Source organism: Lactuca saligna, chromosome 8, assembly GCF_052625555.1.
Source record: "Lactuca saligna cultivar CGN05327 chromosome 8, ASM5262555v1, whole genome shotgun sequence".
NCBI classification, from domain to species: Eukaryota; Viridiplantae; Streptophyta; class Magnoliopsida; order Asterales; family Asteraceae; genus Lactuca; species Lactuca saligna.
Genome location: NC_136424.1, coordinates 222,532,805 through 222,557,563, shown reverse-complemented (window position 1 = coordinate 222,557,563; position 24,759 = coordinate 222,532,805). Strand labels below are relative to the sequence as shown.

Below are 24,759 nucleotides of genomic sequence, written 5' to 3'. Positions count from 1 at the left end.
GTTATAAAAATTCTAAAAGAATACAAACAAAAATGAATAACATTCTTAAAAAAAATAACAACATTCCGCTAGAATACTATCGTGTGCCATGTTTTCTTCTTGAATTCTTGAATTCTGAAACAATATTGCTGTTTTTGGATGTTGAATCTTGAAATTCTGAAAGAATATTGTTGTTTTTCTTCATTCTTTGAGAATGAAGTATCATATATCTTTTTTTCATAAGTTTCCTCATCATTCCTGCATCATCCTAACAACTACACCTTAAGCATACAAATAATTAATTGCAATTCTTTCAGAATACAAAAAAAATATTCTTACAGAATAAACTATTCTTGCAGAATAAAATATAATCATTTTACTTGGAACAAGGGGAAAAAAGTTAATAGAAAGCTCAAGTAAGGATTGAAAGAAAAAGAAAAATCAGTGAATAAATCAAATGGAAAATCCATGTGAATAATCGTAAATCATTAGCATTCAGATGAAGAATTGCAAGCAATCAATAAGTAGAAAAATCGAAAATCAAATATTATAGTGAATAATGGAAGAATTAAGTAGCCGCGATGAAGTTTTATCTTATATTCTTATAGAATTTATAACATATTTTTTTTTTCAAAATAAAAACACCTAAATAACGTAACTACACATATTAACGTCAATTCTAAAAGAATATTTCAATTTTGTTTCTTGCTTAAACTTAAATTCCATAAGAATTCTAACATAATTATAATAACTCGTTAATCACAATAATCAACAAATTTTATAAATCACAACGAAGAGTTTTTTAAAACAAAATCAAATGGGATATATTATTAGTTTTAATGAAAATAAAGCCAACCAAAATGCCACTACTTTTACGTATGAACATTGATCATCCATTTATCCAACCAACATAAAATTTCGACTAAAAATACAAAAGTTTTAAATACTTATACAGTAAATAGCAAAACATTACCTACACCTGCTTTATTAGCTTTACTATGCCGTAGAAATCAATAAACTACAAAATCATTTACTTCGATTAATGGAAAAGAGAGAATAATAGTGGTGTAATGTCCCACCATGCGAAATCAGAAAAACTAAACCACATATTGTGATTCTTTATGGTTTATATAAACTTAGGTTTAGAAAATGATTGTGATTACTCTTGATTCAACAAGATCAATTTTAATTTCATTTTAAGATATCAAGAGTCTTTAAAGCTTACTATGTGCGAAAATTATGGGGATAAAAGTTGAAGAATACAAATTGAAAAGGAGGCGATTACCTGTAGTAATATCTTTTTCGATGTTTCTTTTTCTTTCAATCTGTTGCCTGCAATGGTGGATTCTGGTAGGAAAAAACTTGGTAACATCAACATTCTTAAAAGAATTTTGATTGTAAAATAAGAAATTAGGTTTAAAAATTAGAATTGAGTTCAAGAACATACCAGGACTAGGATGTTGGTGTACGACGGAAGCTATAAACCTATTTCAGTGATGGAATACGAAGCCGACGATGGAGAGGGAGGAAGAAGGTGATGGTCGGCTGGCAGAGGAGCGGCAGTGAAGTTGCCTGTTGAAGTGAGGGTACAGATTTTTGAAACCGATCGTTTGAAGATAAAGATGGGAGAAGAATAGGGTTTAGGAAATTAAAGAATTATCATAATTAAATATGCATAGATTACAAAACTTAAATTATTTATTTAATGATTTATTATTTCCTCAATTCCTATTGGTGCATTCAGTCACACAATAGTTGTCAAAAACATTTGAACCTAGCTCTATATATATATATATATATATATATATATATATATATATATATATATATATATATATATTTCGAGTAATACCCGAATTACCCAAACTCGACCTACTACCCGAATTTAATTTGGGTCAGGTAACGGGTATTTTTTTTTAAATGAAAACCCCGAATTATCCGAAACCTGAAAAAATTACCCGATCAACACCCCTAGATTTGGGGAATTTCAATCAGCGCCACTGATCTGGGAAGAGGAGCCTTGCTATTAATGTTGTCATCGTCGATCTGTCGGTTGTTCCGTTGTCCGCGGGTTGACTTCGGCCGCCCCTGTATTATCCGGATTTCCAATCATGCCTTCACTACCGTTGATAGCCATCGGTGATGACATTCCTACTTGCTTCTTGCATTAATCAACCGGTCAAATTTCTCCTTCCTGTTCATCGGCTTTCATCTGTCTGAGACGCTTTCGATATCCTCCTCTTCATCGGATTCCTCTACCTTGTCAAATGGTGAAGGTTTGAACGGAGACCAATCGTCTGTATATTCAACTACCCCGACTTGGTATTCCACACGCTCAACCACGATTGTTATTTCTTCATTGATCCATTTCCTCGATGATGTTATTACTCCAACCTTTCCCATGGAGTAGTCGCTTCTGTTAGAGATGTTGTCGAATGGGTTGATAACTTTGCCGGGTCGTCGTGCAATGGTGAAGTTGTTTTCGTCTCATAGTGGTAGTGGGACTCCCAGTATTTTGATCCAAGCAATTCTTTGTATTGCAAATGGTTTTGGTCTGCTCGTACAAGCCACTTAAACCAATCTCTCCAAAGTAAAATAGTAACCGTTCATAAAACCTATATAAAACTAGTTTTATTTAATGCAACAACTAACACGTCTTGAATTTAACATGCCTTGAGAATTTCCGTTCTGGTAATTTCTGGTAATTGTACTCCTTAATTCTTTAATATATACTGTATAATTTAATAGGTTTACTGAAGCCAAAATAATATGAGTTGAAAAGTCGAAAAGTCAATACTTTCAGAAACTCAAAATTAATTTCGATTTGAATAATCAACAATTCGAAAAGCCAATACTAGCAGCTCTACGTTTTTGCCCTTCATACTTTATAGAAATTTGAAGCTTCCATTAGCCATCCAATTTATTCTCATTTTATCTGCTGAATCTCCATCTGTATGTCTTCAACCGATGTTTCCTTTAGTAGTATATTCGTCTTTCTATTCCCAATTCTTTCTCTCGGAAACATCCAACAATTTAACGAATGCTCAACCAAGTTATACGCTTGCGATCAGTCGATCACATATATCAGCTATCCCTTTTGGGGAAACGGTCGTCCTTCTTACTGTGGACTCGTGGGATTCGAACTTACTTGCAGAGAAGACAACATCACCACTCTCCAAATCACGAACACAACGTTCCGTGTTATACGAATCGATCAAAACAATAATAAACTCACCCTCGCCCTTGATGATCTCTGGGAGGGTGATCAACCTAATGCTTGTTTGTTGAGACCAAATGAATCAATTGACCTGACCACGTTTCAGTACACTTTTTTTAGTTACGTTCCCGACGGATCTATTTTTCAAGGGCTATACTTTTCGTGTCTGGAGGATTTGGTTAGTTCGATTCCGAATAGGAGCAGGTTTAATTGTTCCGGTGATGAAGAAGGGAGAGCTAATTTCATTGGGAATCGATCGATTGCTGTAGGGGATGCATGTGAGCGTGTGATTGGAGTACCGGTTTTGAGGACGGCGTTTGAGGATTTTAACCGGAGTGAAACGATGCCGTTGCAGGAGTTGTTGTGGATGGGTTTTCAGATGGAGTACAGGGTGGACGGCGGCGAAATTTGCTCCCGGTGTCAGAGATCTGGTGGGTCGTGTTGGTCCAATTTGAATTCCTCCATCCCTTCCTGCATTTGCCCGGATGGTGTTTCCAGATTGGTATGCGGCTCAGGTTTGTGGATTAGCTCAAATTTCTTTAATATTTATTTGGATTATTTAATTAGCTCAAACTTCTTTAATATTTATTTGGATTATTTAATGGAAAACTAAATAAAATAATATATATTGGTTTTATAATAGATTTAGTTTTTATATATTTTTTTATTCAATTAAATCCTAAATATCAGTAAATTTATTCAATTTAACCAATTAACCCGGTTAATAGGCCATTTAATTTTTTAAAAATATATTTCTGATCCAAATTTCAAAATTTATTACAAATTTGATCAAAGAGTTACAATTTTGGTTCAGATTTTAAATTTATTTTACAAATTTTATCCAAAATTTACCTTTTTGTCTAAGTTTTAGAATTTTATTATGAATTCATCATAACTTTAGTTTTTTTTTTTACAACTTTTTCTTCTTAAAAATTTGTTTCTAATATGTTTTTTTATAATCTTATATTTATACAAAAAAAAATTATATTTTCACATAAGAATCTTATTTTTTCTATATAAAAACTTTTTTTAAAAAGTATTTTGTATAAAAAATATCTAGTTATAAAAATAGGTTTGGATTGTTTGTTTGATATCTCTTAAAAATCAATTAAGAAATTAAAAGTAACCCTAAATTATAAAAACAGGTTTGGATTATTTGTTCTTTAATCACATTTATATGAAAGTTTAAACTAGTTACATTATATATGAAAATTTAAAATATATATATAATATAACAATATTATATTTTATTCGTAAGAATTTTTTTAAGAAAAAAGTTAAAATCATAACTTTGATATATTTTTTATAACTTTTTAATAAATATATTATCTAAATAAAACATATTCATTCATGGCACGTGTCCGATCTAGGTTGTGATTTTTTATTGTCAATCAACCTCTTCTTACTTGGATTATTTATAATCTTGTATTTCCTTTATTTTTTATGTCTGTTATATGGAATACCGATTGCAATTTATTATCGATAAACATGTTTTTAGGGGAGTGAGAAATGACCAAAAATACAATAGCAACATAAATATATAAAATATTATAACTATCAATAATACAATAGAATACTTTAACTAAAATTTTAAAGAATTTACACATGAGTTTTGTAAAAAAAATTAGTCAAACACCTGAAACATGCTTGAGTTGAGCTTCACAAAGAAAGTATCACAACCTACTCAAAAACATGATGTCGAAATTTTTTAATAAAATGTTTTTTTTTTTCTATGAACTACAATTAAGAACTGATATTATTTGTCTTATAAATGTGATTAAAGAGCAAATAAATAATATTAAAATGAGTGTAACTAGTTTTTGACAAACTATAATTTGATAGTATATTTTAGGTTACTTTTAATTTCTTAATTGATTTTTTAATAGAAATCACACAAATAATCGAAACCTATTTTTATAAGTAGATATTTCATATACAAAAACTTTTTTAAAAAAGTTTTTATATAGAAAAAATAAGATTTTTATGTGAAAATATGTTTTTTTTTTGTATAAAAATGAGTTTATAAAGAAAAAACATATTAGAAACAAATTTTTGAGAAAAAAAATTGTTAAAAAACTAAAGTTATGATGAATACATAATAAAATTTTAAAATTTGGGCAAAAAGGATAAATTTTGGATCAAATTTGTAAAAAAAATATAAAATCTGGGCCAAAAGTGTAAATTTTGGACCAAATTTGTAATAAATTTTGAAATCTGGGCCAAAAATGTAATTTTTGAAAGTTGGATGACATGTCGACCGGGTCAAAGGGTTAAATTAAATACGATTACCAGTATTAGGGACTTAATTGAATAAAAAAATATATAATGACTAAATCGATTATGAGACCAATATGTAGGGACTTTATTGCAGTTTTCCCTTATTTAATTAGCAGTTGACAAAAAATAACAATGACTAATAGTTTACCAACTAACTCCTCTAAGGGTGGAGGGAGTCATTCCCTCCCAACCCACTATCACATTAATTTTTGTCTCTTCTTTTTCTTTATCTTTCCCAACCCACAACACACGGAAATCATATTTTTTCTCAACTGATTCAACTCACTCAATTAAAAAAATAAAAAAAAGTAAGGTGCAAGTTTTAAAACACATGGTACAAGAGAAAATGAGAGAGAAAGTAGAGAGAGGTGATAATATGAGTTACTGAAACCAATTAAACAACTAGTTGAAGCGGGAGTGGTACCGACAGTAACTCTATTGCTAATTAAGATTTTACCTTGTTTGTTTTGTATTTTTTTTAATTGAATGGGTTGAGTGAGTTCAAAAAGATAGGGTTTCCGTGTGTTATGGGTTGGGAAAGATGAAAAAAAATAAAAGAGAAAAAATGATGTGGCAGTGGGTTCAGTGAGTTGGGAGAGAATGACTCCCTCCTCCCTGAGGGTTATATAAAAAGTAGTTATAACGAAGAATGTTAAATAACAACTAGAATCAATATGAACAAGACGATGCATTAGATCTCCACAAAAACCTTTTATATTATTTTAGCAACCGGGTATATGTTTTACTAGTTTTTTTAGAGCAACTAATCCATAAACTTAGTTTGTTGCCTATTAGATATAAGATAATTTACAATGGATGGTTAAAGCATCCACAAATCAAGTTTAACGAGAGAATTGAACGATATTACAAGTTTAGTTTTCATTTAATGAATGAAATTCTATCGTTATGAGATGTCACAATGATATTGAATGGATTTGAAGTTCAATGACCATTGAATTCTTCAATTGGAAAAAAAAAAAATTAACTCTTGAATAAATATTTAAAGAATGTTTTATTGAATTTTATAGAGTTTAATGGATTGTTAAAATATTGATAAAGTTGTATGAAATATAAAATGATAATGTAAAAATTTATTAAACTCTATAGAGTTGTATGCATTATGGATGCCCTAAATAGATAAGAAGAAATGTTAGCGAATATGATGGTTTCAGTTTGTGATTAGTAATAGGATCTCTACTAGAATATAATTTATAGTTACAAAAATGAGTTATAAGTTACAATTAGGCCATTCAAAGTATTCACCATTAACAATAATTGTGGTTGATGTGGTAATGTGGTAAAAGATGAAAGTAACTGATGATATTGAGTGAAATGTGAAAACATAATGTTGCGTTGAAATGTGGTCACCACCACAAATGACCACATTCAATCATATATTTTTCTCTCTCTATCACTCTATCTCTATCTTTATATTTAACTAATTAAAAAAATATTTTTTTTGTTTAAATAATCAAAAAATAAATTAAATACGTTGGTGTGTAATGGTGGGATGCCAACTTAATGTGGTTACATTTGGTGATGAAGTAATACACACCACATTACTTTTTAGTCATAAGTACTCTGGATGGCATTGGGCTATTTAATACACACCACCGATCACTAACTTGGTCGGTATCAAATCATACTAAACATTTTATATACCTTTCACTCTATATCATCATATCCTTTTTGATTTTTATTATTTAAATAAATAAATATATTTTTTAATTATTTAAAATCTCTCCCTCTCTCTCTTTCTATATATATATATATATATATATATATATATATATATATATATATATATATATATATATATAAAGAGAGAGAGAGAAAGAGAGAAAGAATGAAAATCATTGAACGTTGTCCATCATTCTTCCTGCCATAAAGGACCACAACCACTAAGAACCACTAACCACCCTATAACCACCACTCGAGGTGGTGTTCAATTGTTCATGAATAATGATGGGTGCCAATTAGCCCATGGAGGCATCCGTGATATATATATATATATATATATATATATATATATATATATATATATATATATATATATATATATATATATATATACTAGCAGTGTACCCGCGCAAAGCGGCGGGGCGTGTAAATTCTTTCGGTGATATGTTTCCTCTACAAAAATGTTATGTTACAAAAGAAAGTACATGTCGAAGACAAAATAATCAAACTATGGTGTTATTTGGGAGATGAAGTCATTTTTTGTTCCTGGACGGTGGGGTTTATAGCAGAGGAGGGAACAAAGAGGTATATGTGATTGCAGGGATATTTGAATCAACATGCTAAATTTAAGGATATCTAAAAGGGTTCAAAATTTGAATGAATCCGGGATTTGAGGGAACCATATCAAATTGCTGAGAAATATAAGGAGATTTGATGATAAATATTTGAATTCACATTGTGGTTAAAATTTAATATTATTTTATTAATGGTTACTTGTACTATCAGCTTCATCATTTGGACGTCTTAAAAAATATTATTATTATAATCAATCTATTTTTAGAAATAGTTAGGTTTCTTTTATAAGATAGTAAAGATATATATATATATATATATATATATATATATATATATATATATATATATATATATATATATCAAAACAACTGTATTACATTCTCCCCCGGGGCTGATTAATTAGGTTATGGAAAGAAGCGCCCCCATTAAAGAGAACATTCAAGGGTACATCGAGTCTCTTGGATTTCACGTCATAGCGTATATACCTGGACTGAGCATATCCAAGAAAGACACAAGTGGTTTCCTTGGGGACAATTTCTCTCTTAACTGTGCAGGAATATGAACAAAAGACGTGCATCCAAACACTCGAAAATGCCTATAGTACTACTCCAGTAAGAAGTTATATGGAAAACTACCTTACAAAGCTGCTACTTACCTTGGAAGGTCAACAGAAAGAGCTAGAACAACGGGAAAAGAGCTGGGAGTTCGGCTAAGGGAAGTGGGGAAGGGAATGAGGAAGGATAAGATGGTAGACGAGAAGTCAGCGAAGCAGTTGCTTTAAAAAGGCAAGCTGTAGGAGTAGGCAGTTCATAGAGGTAGTTAAAGACTCCATCTTCTGGTGGTTACTATTCGAGAAAGCGCGTATACTTTAAGGAAGGTGATGTATTTCACCCTTCATCCGGAGTAGTTTAGTTAGTTATCAATAGCTTGTGATTCGGAGTTGTCGACCCATCATTTCCAGTCAAGTAAAGGAGCATCTCTCTCTTCATCGCGGTCTCTCAATATGTTGTATCAATAGAGTGACATTTGCCTTACCCCCCCCCCCCCCCCTCTACCCTTTGATTCAGCTGTATTAGTAGCTGATGATTCCTTTTTTCCAAGTGTGTCCGATTGGTATCACTCGCATAAGACTTTTCCTTTATTTGTAGCGAACATATGGCATAGTCCATCTTTTCCTTCTATTTTTCCCTCAAAATAGAATATATACTTGACTTTGTACTGATTTGAATATATATAGGAAGGCTTAGTGGAAGGGCGGCACCCTCTTCAGAGGTACCCGAGGGGCACAGTCTTTGTCTTTGACTTGGCTAATATCCATCAACTAGAAAATCGATCTTTATAGGTGGGACACCAAAAACGAAAACAGAAAAAGCTGTCGAAACAGAATAAAAAAGAGACTCCTCAATGGGCGGAGACTCAGCCTCAGGAAATTATGTTAGTAAGAGACGACCTGGCAACCTTGCTATGTGATTACCGCCTTTAGAAAGCAATTAAGACTCAAGATTCAAGGCTATTCCTTTCACACTGCTGGCAAATTCAACCATTTCCCCAGCTTGAATCTCGTTAATGGAGATACATTGCCGATGTGGAAAATAGGGCAGGGATTCTCTACAATGACACTATAGACCAATTGAAAGGGATGTAGTGCAGCTTGGTAGCCTTCATAATTAGTGAACAAGTGTAAGTTTCGCTGCCCGACAGTATGGAGTACTGATCACACCGATGGACAGACCCTGAAGCGAAGGACGGGAACGAGCGGAATCAATGTGTTCCAATTTCTGGCCTTGCACCGACCATCCAATGGACCATGGACTAAATGGCCACTGCCTGAAAGGACATCTCGCGCCTATGGGCCGCTATAACTATCCAAGAATACAAAGCAAAGATAGGTACATGCTAGCAAAGAAGGGAAGTGGCAAAGGATTTCAAAGAAGAAGAAAGAAGAGAAAGTTAGTACACAGAGTCTTCCCCTGCCTAATTGATCTAATGAGAAAGAAGTAGGCTAAGCCAAATAGAAAATGTGTGAAAACAATAAGTAATGACTTGCTTTGTGAGAGCTCAGTTTCTAAGACGAAGGCTAAGAGCCGAGCGAGAGCAAAGCGAGTTCCAGTGGTGGGTTGTCGTTCTGTTCCCAAAGAAGATTAGCAATGCTAGATTAAGAAGGGGTAACTCATGAATGGAAAAGTAAATTGCACAAATGGTCTCTATTGTTTTGTGGTAATTTGCGCATTTGGTTCCTAATTTATTTTTTAACTCAAAGGTCACTCCTGTTTGTTTTTGTTAAGCGTTTGGTCTATATTGTACCTAAAATGATTGTTATGCCCTTATTTGAATAAATTAAAACAGTCTTTTTAGGTAAGATAAATTGAGGTTGAGGTTACGGTGTGTTTATTTAAATAAATTAAAAAAATCAAGTGCAAAATAGTCTTTTTAGGTAAGACATGGACCAAGTGTGCAATAAAAACAAACAATATATACCTTTCGAGTTAAAAAAATAAGTTAGAGATCAAACGCGCAAATTATCCCAAACCATAGAGACCATTGGTGTAATTTACTCATAAAAGAATTAGGACTCCAAATGTAATTCCAAAATGCACTCTTTCAATAAATATATCCTTAAATAAAGAGTAAATTACACGAACGATCCATGTGGTTTGGACTAGTTTGCATGTTTGATCTATAATTTTTTTTATAACTAGGACGTCCTATAATTTGATTTTATTGTGTCTTTGGTCACTATCCTCTTAAAGAGATTGTTTTATCCTTCTTGATGTTTTTTTTAATCATTTTATTATATTTATTTATCCTATTAACTTATTATTGTTTTTTACATGGCAGCTGATTCTTCCACTGGTTTTTTCATTCTTCCACATTATATGTTAGTTAACGGATGATTATACCTTTTATTTAAATATTATTGTATACTGTATTTTACATTTAAATGTGATGTACTATACGTCCTTTTTAAACGCTTCATCTTCCTTACAAAGCTCCTTCCTCCTGTGGAGCTGCAATCTTCAGTTGGCTTTCAGATGATCAATACATTTTGCAATCTTGGTCCATGTATATGTGTCTGAAACAACGGAATGCAGTGAACGGAGAGGTCACGTATCTTAACACGACTGGTTAGAAACACGTTTCAGTTGCTCAACTTTAAGGTTTATATTATCCAGGAAGAACATCCCTCAGGAACCCGTTGAACTACACCCAAAATTATTTACTAGGAAGATTCTCCTCGAGAACACCATCATCGGAGCTCTGGAATACTATCACACAAACTTCATAAATTATTTCACAAATAATTTCTAGTCCGATCGACCTGGTAATGGCATGCATATTCCCATCGAAAAGATCATGTTACTTCAAGACCTGTGTAATTGTAATGGACCTGAGAACATGAAGAAATAGGAAACGACAAATGAAAAATCAAAAACCGGGTGGAAATCCAGAGGAACCGGAGGGAGGATCTACAAACTGGGTTTGTTAGTCAGGGATATTGAACTGATTGATCATCGGTGGAAAAACATTGGTTCATAGGGGAAAATGTGATGAATAATTTTCAGTCACTGCATTCCATTCAGATGAGTTTATTACATGCAACATTGGTGGAGGAAGATTAAGTGTGTTGTGTTTATGCGTTGAAAGAGAATCAAATCAACTCCCAAAAAGACGTTGGAATAATTAAAATACATGGATCGATAAAAATAAGTCGTGGATTTATCAGCTCCCTTTTTAAATATGATAACTAGATATCTGGTCCACCTGACCACCTAACCTCTTCTTCCTAACCCTCTTCTTCTTGTAGTCATCCTCCGGTGAACAAGCACCCCATGTGTCTTCTCCGGCAAGACCGCCGACAAACCATCACCACACCATTGTACCCGAAATCGTATATATAACAAATCAATACCATATCTAAAGCAAATCACTACCAAACCACCTATATTTTCTTACTTAGAAAACTCCACAACCACCCTCTTTTCTACCTTTGGAGATTCACCACCGGTATGACTACCACACCCATTTCTGACGACCACCCTTATGTCCGAGGACCACCTACGACAACCAAAAACAACAAACAACACCCATCACGATTTTTGCATCTTGTCGGAGTTACGCTTCAAGATCTTCAAAATGATTTTTGGTGTAATCAACCAGCGAGAAATTTAAGCTTGAAACTAAAAATTGAAATCAATATATGAAGCTTAAAACTAAAAATTGAAATCAAAATCGACGGGACCCAAATCAAATCTGAAATCTAAACACTAAACTCAAAATAAAATATGAATACGAACCTGAATTTGAAATTAGACATGAAACTAAAATCAAACGGAATATCAGACCTAAAATCTAACCTAATCGGTGTTGTAGGATGTTAACAGTGGTTTTCTAACCAGGAAGACGATGGAGGTTTTTCCGACAAGAAAATAAAGATTGTGCCGAAACTATCTTTCAATCAAATAGATGGGGAATACAAAGATTAGAGCCTAGAAATAATCCTTTCATTTAGAAAGATGGTTAGGGTTGACAGGAGGCGGCAACAATATGGGATAGAGAAGGCTCATGGAGAAGGTGATCTCAGAACATAACCCCATGGTGGCTCGGATAGGCAGCAAGATGTAAGGTATAAGGTCAGAGGTGAACGATAAATGGATTATGATTGTGGGTTTGAGCCTTTGAGGTGTGGGACAACAATTGTTTTTTATAAAAACTTTTTCTAATAATATAATATTAAAAACAAGTTAAAATTAATAAAAGAAAAACAGAAAAACATATACATAATAAAATTGGGATAATGACTTATGAGGGTAATAATGTTTCATGTTTGTCCATATTAGGTCCCTAACGTATTTTCTGTGTGTATTACACCATTAAGGTTGTTATAACCGTTTAGAAATAATCCCTTTTACCGGTTTCTTCCTGTTAAAAGGACTATTTGTAAACGGTTAGAATAACCTTAATGGTGTAATACACACAAAAAATACATAGGGACCTAAAATGGACAAACAGGAAACGTTATTACCCTCCTAAGATTTTTAGTATTTATTATTTTGAATATATATATTCTTTAAATTTTTAGTATTTATTTTTATATGTGTATTTCATATAAAGTTGTTGAAATTAAAAAGAATAAAAAGTAGAAAGGTTTGGATTGGATTGGATTGGATTTTATAACCACATCATCCAGTTAACCTCTAGCAAGGAGCTAGAGAGAAAAAAAAATTAAGGCAAGATTGGATTTTGTAACCACATCACGGATAGATGAAAACACAGGAAGGTCCAAATGAAGCCAATGCCCAACCCGACTCTAAACCTGATCAGCAACAAATGCTTCACACTTTCTTGAGAATTATGACACACAGGACACAATAAGGAATCTATCACCATGCCCCACCAATTTAGCTCTTACTAGAATGCGATCCAAAAACACACACCATAAAAAATGTTAATTTTAATAGGGACAAAATGGTTCCACCTAGTAGGCATACTACCCATAGGAAGCGTCATATCATTAACCCAATTTCGTGCTGATTTAACAGTAAAGATACCCGACAATTCAAGCTCCCAAGACCACTTATCCGACATTTCCCCTATGCGAATAGGAATTAATATCTCCACAAGATAATCAAATTGGGTCGATTCATCCCCTCCTCTAATCCCCCCACGCCAATGAAAATTCCATCCCCCCGAATCACATTATTCACTTACTCGAGCATCTTGATTAAAGGCCAAAGCAAAGAGCCTTCCGAACCGCTCCCTAAGAGAAATATCCAAGCACCAAACATCCTTCTAGAACCTCGTTTGAGTCCCATCTCCCACCACTCTATACATGGAATTAGAAGGAATACAACAATTCTCATGGAGATGATTAATGGATCCTATAATCTTTTGCCAAACACCCCTCCAGTTCGAATTGTCCGAAAAACCACCACCTTCCCCATGATAAAATTTGACAATTTTAACCCAAAAAGCTCTCTTGTCATTAAGAAACCATCACTTCCATTTATAAAGAAGATCGAGGTTAAAAACATCCAAACTACCAACCCTAAGAGCTACAAGTTTCTTATTTAAAAAGTAAAAATTTACTATAAGGGTTTATAGTTTCATACGGGGATAATGACTTAGGAGGGTAATAACGATTTTCGTTTGTCCATATTAGGTCCCTAACGTATTTTTTGTGTGTATTACACCATTAAAGTTATAACTATTTTGAAATAATCTCTTTTACCAGTTTCTTCTTGTTAAAATGACTATTTGTAAACTGTTATAATAACCTTAATGGTGTAATACACACAAAAAATACGTTAGAGACTTAAAATGGACAAATAGGAAACGTTATTACCCTCCTAAGTCATTATCCCAATAAAATAAAATGACTTATCAGTCATTTCACTCAAATATGGTAAAGACTAAACACGCAACAAAATAAAATTAAGGATGGTCCGAGTTAAAAAAAAAGTTTGAAACCAAACAGGTATCCCAAACCATAGGGATTCATATAATTTATTCTTATATAAATAAATAAATGGATTCTGATCATCTATTATGGCTCCTAGTTTTTACAAAGATAAGATAAACTCATAAAAGGGTTCATCATTTCTTCAATATTTTATAACATCAAGTACATTGCATACCTCTCACACTTAACTATTAATCGAATCCTTCATGATTTAAACATGGGACGATGACTTAAAAAGGTAATATATTTTTCAATTTGTATATATATTTGGTCATTGAGGGTTTTTTATTTATTTATTTATTTATTTATTTTTGTCTAAATTTACTTGTTCAATTTGTTAAACTGTATACATTCAGTCGTTAAGACCGGCTACTTCAGTTAAGCCAAGAAAAATGACTTAAAAGGTTAATATATTTATCACTTTGTATACATTTAGTTTTTAATCTTTTTTTATTGCAAAATAAGCCATTGTTGTTTTTGTACACATTCAATACATACGACTGATTTCTTTAGCTTTTTTTCAAGTCATCCTATGTGGGATAATCATTAGTGAGGTGTTTGGGGATGTTGATGTGTATGTGGGTTGTTTGGCTGCTTAGGTTATGTGGTTTAACTTAGGTCCTGAACGTCGTAACGTCTTCATATGATCTCAGATTTTAACGATCTTTATATCCACACGTTCGTATTTGAGTCTACTACAACTTTCGTTAAGATTACTCCTATTAAAAAGTAATATATTTTATTTTTACTTGCGATGTTTTAAAAGAACATTCATAATTTCACAAAGAACGCATGGATATAATCATATGTTTTTTATAAAAAGTAATATATTTTCACTTACGATCTTTATGTCCATGTGATCTTTATGTTCATATGTTCTTTATGAATGTATGTGTGAGACTTTTTTTTTTTTTTTTTATAAAATCATAAATAAAAATATATTATTTTTTAACAAGAGTAATCTTAATGAAAGTGGTAGTAGACTCGATTACAAACCTATGGATATAAAAATCGTTAAAATCCGAGATCATATGAAGAAGTTACGATGTTTAAAACATAAGATCTAAGTCAAACCACAAGTCCTAGTAAACGAAGCAGCCGACGTCGCGAAGGACAAAAACATCAACAACCCAAATACGTCATTAATGATTGTCTTAGGTAAGATAACGTGAGAGAAACGTAAAAAAATCTGTCATAAGTACTGAATGTGACCAAAAACGACTTTTTTACAACAAAAAAATATCAATGACTAAATATGCAAAATAATATTAAAGACAAAATGTGTACAAAGTGAGAAATATATTAACTTTTTAAGTTATTTTTGCCGGTTTACCTGAAGTAGCTGGTCATAAGAACTAAATGTGTACATTATTACAAGTTGAATGGATAAATGTGGGGAAAAAAAAATCAGTGACAAAATAGGTATAAATCATATAATACATTTTAAGTCATTATGCCTTCAAACATTAAACATTGAGTTATTTCGTGTAGTGACTTACTTAATAGCCAGTAGGTACTTGGTTTCCCCTTTCAAAATAAATATATTATTTTATATATTTTTTGTAAGTAAGGATGAGTTTATTAAATTTGATTGTATATAATAATAATTAGACATAAAGCCAATATAAAAAAATGTTTAAATTAATATGAGATATTGAAAAGATCTATTAGGCTGGAGGGTGTGGGGTGCGGTTCAGCTGACGTGACACTGAAACACCGCCCCCTCTATACGGTTTTGGAAGTGCAGTTTGAGATTGCGGTAGAAATTGGGAGCGCTCCCTTGCTCTCTCTCTTCCTCTATCTATCTATCTCTCTCTTTTTTCTCTATCTCGTCCTCTGTCTCTCCACCCCTTGGGTGTTGTAAAAAAACACGGTAGGAGGAGGGAGTGTGGCACCACTCCCTCCAGTCTTATGCTGTTGGGTATACCTACAATTCTCACCACACCGAAAATATTATTTCGTCACATCAACATCATTTTTTAAACTCTTATTTAGGAAATACTCTCCACTGCACGTCACCGTATTACTTATGTTTTTTTTAATTATTTAAGAACACAAGAATTAATTCAAAAAAATAACCTTAAATAAAAATAAAAATATTATAATATATAAGAAATTTTAAATATATATAATAAAAATTTTAAATTAAAATTACATAATTATCGGCGCATCATTGTCATTGTCGTTATCGTTGTTCTGCATAGGGTACATATAGTTCGTTAAATCTTACCAAATATTTTTGTAAGTTTCTTGTTATGTATTTCTAAAACTCTAGCAAAGTAATGTCCGGAAAGATTGTTGTGTATTTCTATAACATTTTCATAAAACAAATATGCATATTATTGTCATGTGCTCTTAGGCATATTTGAGGCTCTCGATCATTTCAAATATACATATGATGTGTTGGCGGTGATACCGTATGCCAAAAGTTGAATCTTTGTCGTATAATTTTGTAGGATAGTAAAACCTTGTCTACCTTTAGTATCTCATCTCATTTAAAAGAAATTATAATTCTCTTCCAAATCGTTAGTTATGCTAATGAATTGTTGTCTATTAAAACAAAACTATATGTATGGTCATACAAGCAATTATCGACAAATTAATCATACACAATTAGTTGGTTTTTGTTTAATATAAAGGTTTGTATATACAAAAAGGTGTTAATGATCCTAAGACATTACTTGTATTTTTTTTATATAAATTAAGTTTGATTTTTGGTATTAAAGTTTATACTAAATTTGACTTACATCGTATTATCGACAATCCGACCTGATAAAATAAATATTTCGACTAGTTTTTCGTCACCTTATTTAAATTGGAAACATGTGAGTTCAAATCCTAAATTCGCACTGGGTCCGTTCTAATTTTCTAATTAAATAAAACATTAAATAATTGGTTAGAGATTATTGAATATATATATATATATATATATATATATATATATATATATATATATATATATATATATATATATATATATATATATATATAGGGTGAGGTTCAATAGAGAACCATAATTAACCAAGAAAACAATCTTTTTTTCAACTTTTAAAACTTATTTTTTATAAAAAAAAAACTAAAAATACAGAAATTCATAACTTTTTATCATTTTTCCAATGATATAAAATTCGAAATTTTTTTTTTACATCAAATTCACAATATGATAGAGTATAAATAGCTTAAATGGAACTAAAGCCATGAATATTTCTCGTTTCTTTAATTTCTTCTAAAACTCCTATGGATGGACTTTGCTATTAACATTTCTCACAATGTTTTTGTAGGGTCCCCAACTTCGTTGAGAATAAAACTTGGTAAGTCTATTTAATTACTTTATATGATAAATTTCAATTATGTAGCCCATATTAAAAGTAGTCTGTATTGCTTGCAAAAAGCAAAACTAAACGAAGGGTTTGCCGACAATTTAATTCGCGGCTGGCCTGCCCTTAAAGTTATAATAAGATTATTAGATTTTCAAGGTGTTTTAACTGAAATTGTAAACTTTACTTTGTCACAGCTTTCGGAATCGGATCTGCACTTCTCTTGATTGTGTTGATATTCATAATATATTGCATTCGGAAATCCTCAACAAGCAGTTGTGTTGCGCTATTTAAGCATCAAACTGAGGACGACAAAAGTGTTGAGACCTTTGTTATACAATATGGATCCTTAAGTACAAAAAGGTACACATATGCTGATATCAAGAAAATGACAAACTCATTTCAAGTTAAATTGGGACAAGGAGGTTTTGGTACTGTGTTTAAAGGAAAACTATCAGATGGGCGTCTTGTGGCAGTAAAACTTTTAAACTCATCGAAAGCAAGCGGACAAGAATTTATAAACGAAGTTGCAAGCATCGGTAGGACTTCTCATGTTAATATTGTTACTCTCTTGGGATTTTGTTTTGACCATAAAAAAAGAGCTCTGATATATGAGTTCATGCCAAATGGATCATTAGAGAAGTTTAAATATGGTCATGTTACTCAAAGTACAAGTGAACGCATAGGAATAGACAAGTTATATGAGATAGCACTTGGAATTGCACGGGGTCTTGACTACTTGCATCGTGGCTGCAACACTCGTATTTTGCATCTTGATATAAAGCCACATAACATCCTCCTTGATGAAGACTTTTGCCCAAAGATAGCAGATTTTGGCCTTGCTAAATTGTACTCGAGAAAAGATAGTATTGTTTCTATGTTGGAGGCTAGAGGCACTATCGGGTATATTGCCCCTGAAGTTTTTAACAGAAACTTCGGTGGAGTGTCCCATAAATCTGACGTATATAGTTATGGGATGCTCATTATAGAAATGGTTGGAGGAAGGAACAATGTTTATAATGGTGTTGGATCTGGGGATACGAGTGAAATCATGTATTTTCCAAATTGGATTTATAGCCGTCTTAAGACAAATGAATTCTTATTTGATGGTGTGACATCTTCTACAGAAAATGAATATGTTAGAAAGATGACTATAGTCAGCTTATGGTGCATACAAACTAATCCCAAGAAAAGACCATCGATTAATGAAGTGATTGAAATGTTGGAAGGAAGCATTGAGGCATTGGAAATTCCACCAAAACCTTTCTTTTCTTCTCCACCACGATCACCAACCACCATGTTTAACATATCGCAAGAAGTGACCGATGAGCACTCATGTATTTCACAAAGGACATGATATATTAACGAAATCAAACTGCATTTTTATGATGGTTTCATGTTTTTTATGGATGAAAAGATTGATGTAAAATTTATAATTTTTTAACTGTTGGTGATATCTTCATATGCTCTGATTTTGTTCAAATGTTTTTTGGGGTCCGATACTGTTAGTATAACGTCTTCGATTTTCGTCCTTGAGAGGTTCCTGTAAAGAAAGATTAGATGCAAACGATGTGACTTAGGCTCGAGTTGGACTCGATTCCCTTAAACAGATTCGCCGTCTGTTCCCAGGGTACAACAACCTAAACAGTATTGTGTATTGCCGGAGATAACCACTTGCCTGAAAAGATCGCCGGAAGCAGGTATGCAGAGAAGGAAGAAGAAGAAGAGTAAATTCATTCGTGTGTCTGAATGAGAAGGCAATGGTATTCTTTTATAGTCGAATTGTGAAACGGAAACAAATCACTAATTGATTGAGTGTTTAATGACAATAAATGTCATTAATTAAAATTAATGCACCCATTACATAATTCAAAAAATAGGGACCAAAACTGTCAAGTTTAGCAAAAACGAGGGTAGCGCGCGCCCGAGTTTTCGGAGTTGCATTCGTGTCCATGCATGAGTTCGGTGTTTTTGGTCTACGGAACCAAGATTTGCAACCCCCCCCCCCCTGCGCGCGGGTAGGAATCGTAGCATAACCATAGACACAAGTTTGTAAGCCTTCCATGCAATGAAGCTTATAAACCTTGTTGAGTTTGGCCTCTCTACCAATGTGGGACTCATTCTCACATTCCTCTCTTTTGCTAAACTTATTCTCAAATACCCATCTTTGAGTATCGATATCGCATTCACTTATACTCTATTTTGGAGATATAATATATCGTTTTGAAGTCCTCATGGAGAAGAACACAAACCCACTTAGAGTTCGTTATATGTACAACATATGTATATATTTATATATGTCCAAAGTTAGTAAAAAATATAAATATTTTTACTAAATTTCCAACAATCCCCCACATGAATGGAGATCGATCTCTGCACATCCAATTTCCAGATGAAATTTTCAACAGTTGAATCCTGCATAGGATAGGTAGGTATTACCCTTTGAACCTTCCCTTAAGAAGTTACACTTAATCTCCTAGCAGTTAGTAGATCTCGATGTCTTTGAACTAAGCTGCCATTTATGTAGACAACAATGTAAATCTCACAGGACTCTCCCTGACAAGGTCATATCCTCATAGATGTGTTCATTTTGGTCATGAACACTAACCTGGTTCTGCAAGAGCTTTAGGAATTTTTGCCCCTATAATTCCCTTCTAAGCGACCCCACTTCTCTCTCACATAGGTGATTCCAAGAATCATTAAAAACCATATGTTTAGCCTACTTTTGGTCACTACATAAAGGAATGGACTAGGATGAAAAGTTAACTTCCCCCACAGTGACCTGCCCCACTCATACAATTAGGTTATCCTTTTGAACCCAGATCTTGGGATCTCCAGTCTTCTGGGTAAGGTTTCCTTCATATGAATTTATTCATTCATGGGATTTAGTCCCATTCCTCTTGATGACTTATAAACTACATCTCTACTCAAGCCTTTTGTAAGCGGATCTGCAATGTTATCCTTTGACTTCACCCAGTCAACCGTGATAACTCCCGTAGAGATTAGTTGTCGTATCGTTTTATGTCTACGTCTAATGTGCCTTGATTTCCCATTATACATTGTACTTTGAGATCTACCAATTGCTGATTGGTTATCACAATGTATACTTATGGCCGTTACCGGCTTAGGCCATTCAGGAATGTCCTCTACAAATTGACGTAGCCACTCCGCCTCTTCAGCACAAATATCTAAGGCGATAAATTCAGATTCCATCGTAGATCTAGATATAACTGTTTTCTTGGATGATTTCCATGCTACAGCAGCACCTCCAAGTGTAAACACATATCCACTTGTAGATCTTGAATCTTTTATGTCAGATATCCAATTTGCATTCGTGTATCCTTCGATAACTACTGGATCTCTTCCGTAATGCAGTCCATATTCCCGTGTGTATCTCACATACCTCAGCAACCTAGTAATACTCTTCCAGTGTTCAGAACTGGGTTTACTAGTGTATCTACTTAGTCTACTCACAGCATATGCTAAGTCAGGTCTGGTACAACTCATTAGATACATCAGACTGCCAATAATTCTTGAATATTCCACTTGATTAACACTATCACCTCTATTTTTACGTAGATGTTGACTAGTGTCAATTGGAGTTCTAGCTATGCTAGTATCTCCCTTAGCAAATTTTTCAAGAATTTTATCCACATAGTGTGTTTGACTCAAAATCAAACCACTTTGGGTTCTTGTGATCTTCACTCCAAGAATCATATCTGCTAATCCCATATCTTTCATGTTGAACCTGGATTTCAACATATCCTTTGTGGATCTTATTATCTTGTCATCACTACCAATGATAAGCATATCATCAACATACAAACACAATATGACATATCCATGAGTGGTGTTTTTCACATAGATACACTTATCACACTCATTGATTCTAAAGCCACTTTCCATCATGACTTGATCAAATTTTTGATGCCATTGTTTAGGAGCTTGTTTTAATCCATATAGAGACTTAACAAGTTTACAAACCTTGTTCTCTTGTCCCGAGGCAATGAACCCCTCAGGTTGCTCCATATAAATTTCTTCTTCCAACTCCCCATTTAGGAAAGCTGTTTTCACATCCATTTGATGAACTTGCAAGTTTCTGATAGCTGCAATGGCAAGAACTAATCTAATGGATGTTATCCGCGTTACCGGCGAATAGGTATCAAAGTAGTCTAGACCTTCCTTTTGTCTATAACCTTTGATTACTAGTCTTGCCTTGTATTTATCAATACTGCCATCAGGTTTCATCTTTCTCTTAAAGATCCAACGGTAACCTAGTGGCTTGCTACCTGTAGGTAGATCTACTAGCTCCCATGTATGATTTTGTAAGATAGACTCTACCTCGTTTTTTATGGCTTCTTTCCATTGAGGTCCCTCAGAAGAAGTTACCGCCTCTTGGTAGGTTTTAGGTTCACTTTCCACCACATAGGTGAAAAAATCATCACCATATGATTTTTCAACTCTAGCCCTCTTACTTCTTCTGGGTTCTATCTCTTCCTCTTCGGATTGAGCTTGTTCTTCCTCTCGAACAACTTCGTTATTTGGTAAAGATGGGCTTTCAACTTCCTTGTTCAAACAAGGAAACACATCTTCAAAGAATGAAGCATTCCTTGATTCCATTATGGTATTCTTATGTATTTCAGGATTCTTAGAATCATGCACAAGGAACCGATAGGCACTACTACTTTGTGCATACCCAATGAATACACAATCCACTGTTTTAGGCCCTAACTTTTGTACCTTAGGTGGTGGCACTACCACTTTAGCTAGGCACCCCCACACTCGTAAGTACTTATACGATGGCTTTCTACCCATCCAAAGTTCATACGGTGTTTCATTCTTTTCTTTGCGAGGTATCTTATTTAAAAGATAGTTAGCTGACAAAATAGCTTCCCCCACATTGACTGGTTTACACCTGAACTAATTATCATGGCATTGACCATTTCTTTCAAGGTACGGTTCTTTCTTTCAGCAATTCCATTGGATTGAGGTGAATAGGGTGATGTGAATTCATGACGAATTCCATTTTTAGCACAAAAATCAGCATAGGGAGAAACATATTCCCCACCCTTATCACTTCTAACCATTTTAATTCTCTTGTTGAGTTGATTCTCAACTTCATTTTTGTACAAGACAAACTTGTCTATTGTTTCATCTTTACTCTTAAGTAAATATATGTAGCAATATTTCGTGCTATCATCGATGAATGTAATGAAGTATTTGTTCCCACCTTGAGTAGGAATTGACTTTAGATCACACACATCAGTGTGAATTAAATCAAGAGGTTCGGTGTTTCTTTTGATTGTTTGGAAAGACAATCTAGTTTGTTTAGCTTCAACACATGTGGGACATTTGTGATTTGAGTCAATATTAAGTTTTGGTATGTATTCTAGTTTAATTAATCGCTTAATTGAATTGTAATTTACATGTCCTAAGCGACCATGCCAAACATTTGAACACTCAAGCAAATAAGCAGAACTAGAACTTTCATTATTCATTTTGTTTGTCACCATTACATTCAATTTGAACATGCCATTCAAGGCATATCCTTTTCCCACAAACATACCATTTTTGGACAAAACAAACTTGTCGGACTCAAACACTAGCTTAAAACCAAATTGGTTCAACAAACCACCCGACACTAGATTCTTACGAAGTTCAGGAACATACAAGACATCCCTAAGCTTCACTTCTTTCCCCGAAGTCATTTTTAGAATGACATCACCAACACCTTTGATATCCGTGGTAGCAGCATTTCCCATGTAGAGCTTTTGTCATGACACACATGACGAGTAGCTCCCGTGTCAATCCACCACTCCTTTGAATTTGTATTCATAAGATTCACTTCAGAAACCATAGCCGTGAGATCAGTTATCATGGCCACCAACTCCATGTTATCATTCACCATGTTTGCTTGACGGTTTACCCTCTTAGGTTGAGGGCACTCCGAAGCCTTGTGACCCGGTTGGCCACAATTGTAGCACTTGAACTTCTTCTTGAAAGTTCCTGCCTTAGGGCCTAGGTTTTTGCCCTTTGTGAGCTCCCTTGCCTTTGCTTTTGGAAGTTTGACCAGCTTCCACCATATGAACCTTAGAAGATTCAACTTCACTGCCTTTCTTCAAGGCCATTCTATTGTCTTCTTCAATGCGAAGACGCACCACCAGTTCCTCCACAGACATCTCCTTTCGCTTATGCTTAAGGTAATTTTTGAAGTCTATCCAACCAGGAGGAAGTTTTTCAACCATTGATGCAACTTGGAATGATTCATTAAGATCCACCCTTTCTGCATTGTTATCATGTATGATGACCTGAAGGTCTTGGACTTGACTCATAACAGATTTCGAGTCAACCATTTTGTATTCCAAGAACTTAGCAACAACATGCTTCTTAGTTCCAGCATCTTCTGTCTTATACTTCCTTTCCAACGACTCCCATAGTTCCTTAGCAGTTGAAACTTTACAATAAACATTGTAAAGTGCATCTGTTAGCCCATTCAACACATAGTTGCGGCACAAAAATTCTGAATGCTTCCATGCATCCACAGCAGTCACAGATTGAGCATCAGCCTGCCCCTCAGCAATTACAGGAGCAATTTATGTTAGGAACCGAGCCAGGTTCAAGGTGGTCAAGTAGAACAGCATCTTCTGTTGCCACCTCTTGAAGTTCAGACCAGAAAATTTTTCAGGTCTTTCAGCATGATTAGCCATGATGTTTGGTGTTGGAACTTTATATATAAAGGAATTGTAAGTTGGCAATTTCCTTTGTATCCCACATTGGTGGGGGGGGGGGGGGGGAAGAAACTTTTGTGGGTTTATAAGCCTATTCCCTTGGTAAGCCTTCAAAGTCTTTAGTGGATCAAAGGAATGGGCCAAGCCCATGCGCGCGCCTAGCCTAGCCTAGCACTAGCCGACGCCGCGAGTGCGCGAAATGGCGCGATTTAGGCGCACGACGCATCGGTCGCTGGGAGCTGAGGAGCTTTTATTTTTGACGAGTTCGGGTCAAGCCGGTTTGACCGATTCGGTCAAATGGTTGACCACCGTTGACTTCATGGAGGCCAAGTCAGAGTATTCTAGAAGGATCAAGAAACAACTTGCTTGGAGAGCAAGCTGTCGCCCTAGGGTTTCTGGGGCCGGCCTATGGGGGCCCGTTTGATGCCTTCTAGGGTTACGATACCTATAAATACAGCTCCTTAGGAGCCATATAGAAACTCACGAAAATCTAAAAGCTCTCCCTCTCGCTGCGTTTTTTCTTCT

General features: G+C 34.0%; 1 protein-coding gene across 1 annotated transcript; it reads left to right on the top strand.

Moving 5' to 3' along the window:
* The first annotated feature begins 2,791 nt into the window (after window positions 1-2,791).
* On the top strand, window positions 2,792-18,953 carry LOC145012399 (LEAF RUST 10 DISEASE-RESISTANCE LOCUS RECEPTOR-LIKE PROTEIN KINASE-like 2.1). Its single transcript, XM_078971198.1, has 3 exons — window positions 2,792-3,711; window positions 17,471-17,500; window positions 17,704-18,953. Exons 1-3 carry the CDS (start codon window positions 2,934-2,936, stop codon window positions 18,861-18,863), a joined length of 1,968 nt encoding a protein of 655 aa, XP_078827324.1. The 5' UTR covers window positions 2,792-2,933; the 3' UTR covers window positions 18,864-18,953.
* The last annotated feature ends 5,806 nt before the right edge of the window (window positions 18,954-24,759 follow it).